Source organism: Mandrillus leucophaeus, unplaced genomic scaffold (genome assembly GCF_000951045.1).
Source record: "Mandrillus leucophaeus isolate KB7577 unplaced genomic scaffold, Mleu.le_1.0 Scaffold279, whole genome shotgun sequence".
In the NCBI taxonomy this organism is placed as follows: Eukaryota; Metazoa; Chordata; class Mammalia; order Primates; family Cercopithecidae; genus Mandrillus; species Mandrillus leucophaeus.
The window spans coordinates 1,911,654-1,915,086 of record NW_012102909.1 but is presented as its reverse complement, the minus strand read 5'-3'; the positions used below and the strand labels follow the sequence as shown (position 1 = coordinate 1,915,086).

Here is a 3,433-nt window from a genome sequence, read left to right as displayed (position 1 = left end):
AAAAAAAAAAAAAAAAAAAAAAAATTAGGCCGGGCACAGTAGCTTACGCCTGTGATCTCAGCACTTTGGGAGGCTGAGGCGGGTGGATCACCTGAGGTCAGGAGTTCGAGACCAGCTGGGCCAACATGGTGAAACCCTGTCTCTGCTAAAAAATACAAAAATTAGCAAATTAGCCGGGCATGGTGGTTTGTGCCTGTAATCCCAGCTACTCAGGAGGCTGAGGCAGGAGAATCAGCTGAACCTTGGGGGTTGGGGGTTGCAGTGAGCCACGATTGTGCCACTCCATTCCAGCCTGGGCAAAAGAGCAAAACTCTGTCTCAAAAAAAAAAAAAAATTAATTAAAAATAAATAAATAAAGCACTTGGCCCCAGAGCTGGACATGATGGCTTACACCTGTAATGTCAGCACTTTATTTTGGGAGACCAAGGTGGGAGAATCACTTGAGGCCAGGAGTTTGAGACCAGCCTGAGCAACATTGGGAGACTCCACCTCCACAAAAAAATTTTTTTAAAAAGCTTTTGGCCGGGCACGGTGGCTCACCTCTGTAATCCCAGCACTTTGGGAGGCCGAGGCGGGTGGATCACAAGGTCAGGAGCCCGAGGCCATCCTGGCTAACATGGTGAAACCCCATCTCTACTAAAAATACAAAAAAAATTAGCCAGGCATAGTGGTGGGCGCCTGTAGTTCCAGCTACTCGGGAGGCTGAGGCAGGAGAATGGCGTGAATCTGGGAGGTGGAGCTTGCAGTGAGCCGAGATCATGCACTCCAGCCTGGGCGACAGAGTGAGACTCCACCTCAAAAAAAGAAAAAAACAAACAAAACCGCCTTTGACTCTGTATTTGGCATATAATAAGCACACAATAAATATTTATTATTACTATTATAAATTGCTAACTTTATTGTCTTTAAAATAATGGTGGCACTTTGGAAAGAAGAGAATGTAGCATTTTACTGTATTAATGTCAGCAGTAAGTGGTCTATGGTTATGATAGCCATTGGTACAAAGTCACCAAATAGAATATGTATAGGACTCCTGAATTATGAATATATATAAGACTTAAGTGTAGACTATTTCTGGAATCTGTTTCATTACATAACTATTTAAATAATCAGAGTATTGGCTGGGCACAGCGCTCACGCTCTAATCCCAACACTTTGGAAGGCTGAGGTGGGAGGATCGTTTGAGTCTAGGGATTTCTTGAACTCCTGACCTCGTGATCCACCTGCCTCGGCCTCCCAATGTGCTGGGATTACAGGTGTGAGCCACTGTGCTTGGCTATATATTAATATATTTCCTTCTTATCTTTATAAATGCTTTGTCAGGGCAATAAAATCTTGGGTTTTTCCCCAGTTTTTCTTATTTCTTCTGGTTCTGTGCAAATGAGCACGTCCTAGTCTATAAACTTGTTAACTGTTTTTTTCTAGAATAACATTTTCTTTTTCCTTTTTTTTAGTGAGATACATGTTTATTCAAACACAGGATACTCCAAATCCCAACAGCTTAAAGTTTATACCAGGAAAACCAGTTCTTGAGACAAGGACCATGGATTTTCCCACCCCAGCTGCAGCATTTCGCTCCCCTCTGGCTAGGTATATTACTGTTTTCATTTGCTTTTACCAAGAAACACAAATAACTGACTTTGGGGTTAAGACAACTTTATTTAACTATTGCATTTCTGTGTGCACCGCATTCTTTTTTAAGTGTAGAGAATAATTTCTTTTCAGATGAGAGATTAAAAAAAAATAATAATAAGGCATGTTGCAGTGGCTTACCCCTGTAATCCAAACACTTTGGGAGGCCGAAGTGGGAGGATTGCTTGAGTCCGGGAGTTGGAGACCAGCCGGGGCAGCATAGAAAGACTCCATCTCTACCACACACACATACACACACACACACTCACACACACAGAGATCCCATCTCTACCACACACAGACACACACACACAAATTTAGCTGGGTGTGATGGTGTGTACCTCTTGTCTTAGCTACGTGGGAGGCTGAGATGGGAGGATTGTTTGAGCCTGGGAGGTTGAGGCTGCAGTGAGCCATAATGGTGCCACTGTACTCCAGCCTGGGCAACAGAGTGAGACCCTGTCTCAAAAAAAACCCAAAAATGTTGAGGAGGCTGAGGAGGTGGGGATCACTTGAGCTCAGGAGTTTGAGACCAGCCTGGGCAACATGGTGAAACCTTGTCTACAAAAAGTACAAACATTAGCCAAGTGTGGTGATACGTGTCTGTAGTCCTAGCTACTAGGGAGACCGAGGTGGGAGGATCGCTTAAACCCAGGAGGTTAAGGAAACTATGAGCTGTGATGCCATGATTGTGCCACTACATTCCAGCCTAGGCATGAGAGTGAGACCCTGTCTCAGAAAAGAAAAATGAGAGTTGATATTAAAAAAATTTTCTCCTGAAGAGCGATATATTTGAGAGACCTATAGCATGAATAAATAAAAACTTATGTTTTTAGTTAAGAAAAAATATTCATCAAATTGATAAATATAGTAAATTTCCATTTCAGCTCTTAAAAATCTGATTTTTAAGAATAATGAGAACTTGCTTATTTTATTCATAAGGGTAGTTGAATTTGTAGTTCTTTCTAGATGGAGTAATTTCTAAAATACTCTATTCAGAACTATAAATGAAAACTAGTCAGTAGGGACAGTTTTAAAATTCACCAGATAAAGGCATGTTTACACCATAAGCCCCCCCTTATCTGTGGTTTCACTTTCCCCGGTTTCAGTTACCCAAGATCAGCTGTAGTCTAAAAGTATTAAGTGGAAAATTCCAGAAATAAACAATTCATCAGTTTTAAATTGTGCTGCTTTTCTGAGTAGCATGGTGAAATCTTGCTCTGTCCTCCCTAGGGCATAAATTGTCCCTTTTCCAGTGTATCCATGTCATATACACTATCTGTCTGTCTGTGCCCTCCCCTCTGTTGACCCCCCCCCGCCCTTGCCACATCATTGGTCACTTAGTAGCCATCTCTTAAAGTAGTGATACTGGCATATTGCTGGCATATTGTTATAATTGTTCTATTTTATTATCAGTGGTTAATCTCTTACTGTGCCTAATTTATAAATTAAACTTTATCATAGATATATATGTATAGGAAAAAAACATAGTACTTGCAGAGTTCAATACTATGTGTAGTTTCAGGGATCCACTGGGGGCATTGGAATGGATCCCCTGGGGATAAGGGGGGACTACTGTATGTTAGAGATGATAAAGCACAGGGCCGGGCGCGGGGGCTCATGCCTGTAATCCCAGCACTTTGGGAGACCGAGGTGGGCGGATCACGAGGTCAGGAGATCGAGACCATCCTGGCTAACACAGTGAAACTCCATCTCTACTAAAAATATCAAAAATTAGCCGGGTGTGGTGGCAGACGTCTGTAGTCCCAGCTACTCAGGAGACTGAGGCAGGAGAATGGCG

The 3,433-nt window shown here is 42.4% G+C and overlaps 1 protein-coding gene across 5 annotated transcripts in view; it reads left to right on the top strand.

Moving 5' to 3' along the window:
* Positions 1-3,433, top strand: part of NFU1 (NFU1 iron-sulfur cluster scaffold) — a 52,426-nt gene that overhangs the window by 10,577 nt on the left and 38,416 nt on the right. For 3 of the 5 annotated variants that reach the window (XM_011985006.1, XM_011985008.1, XM_011985007.1), the window contains exon 3: positions 1,455-1,590. The exons of the other annotated variants lie outside the window; for them this stretch is intronic. In XM_011985006.1, coding sequence (XP_011840396.1) covers positions 1,455-1,590 — 136 coding nt within the window. The remainder of the gene's footprint in view (positions 1-1,454; positions 1,591-3,433) is intronic. 5 annotated transcript variants of the gene reach the window in all.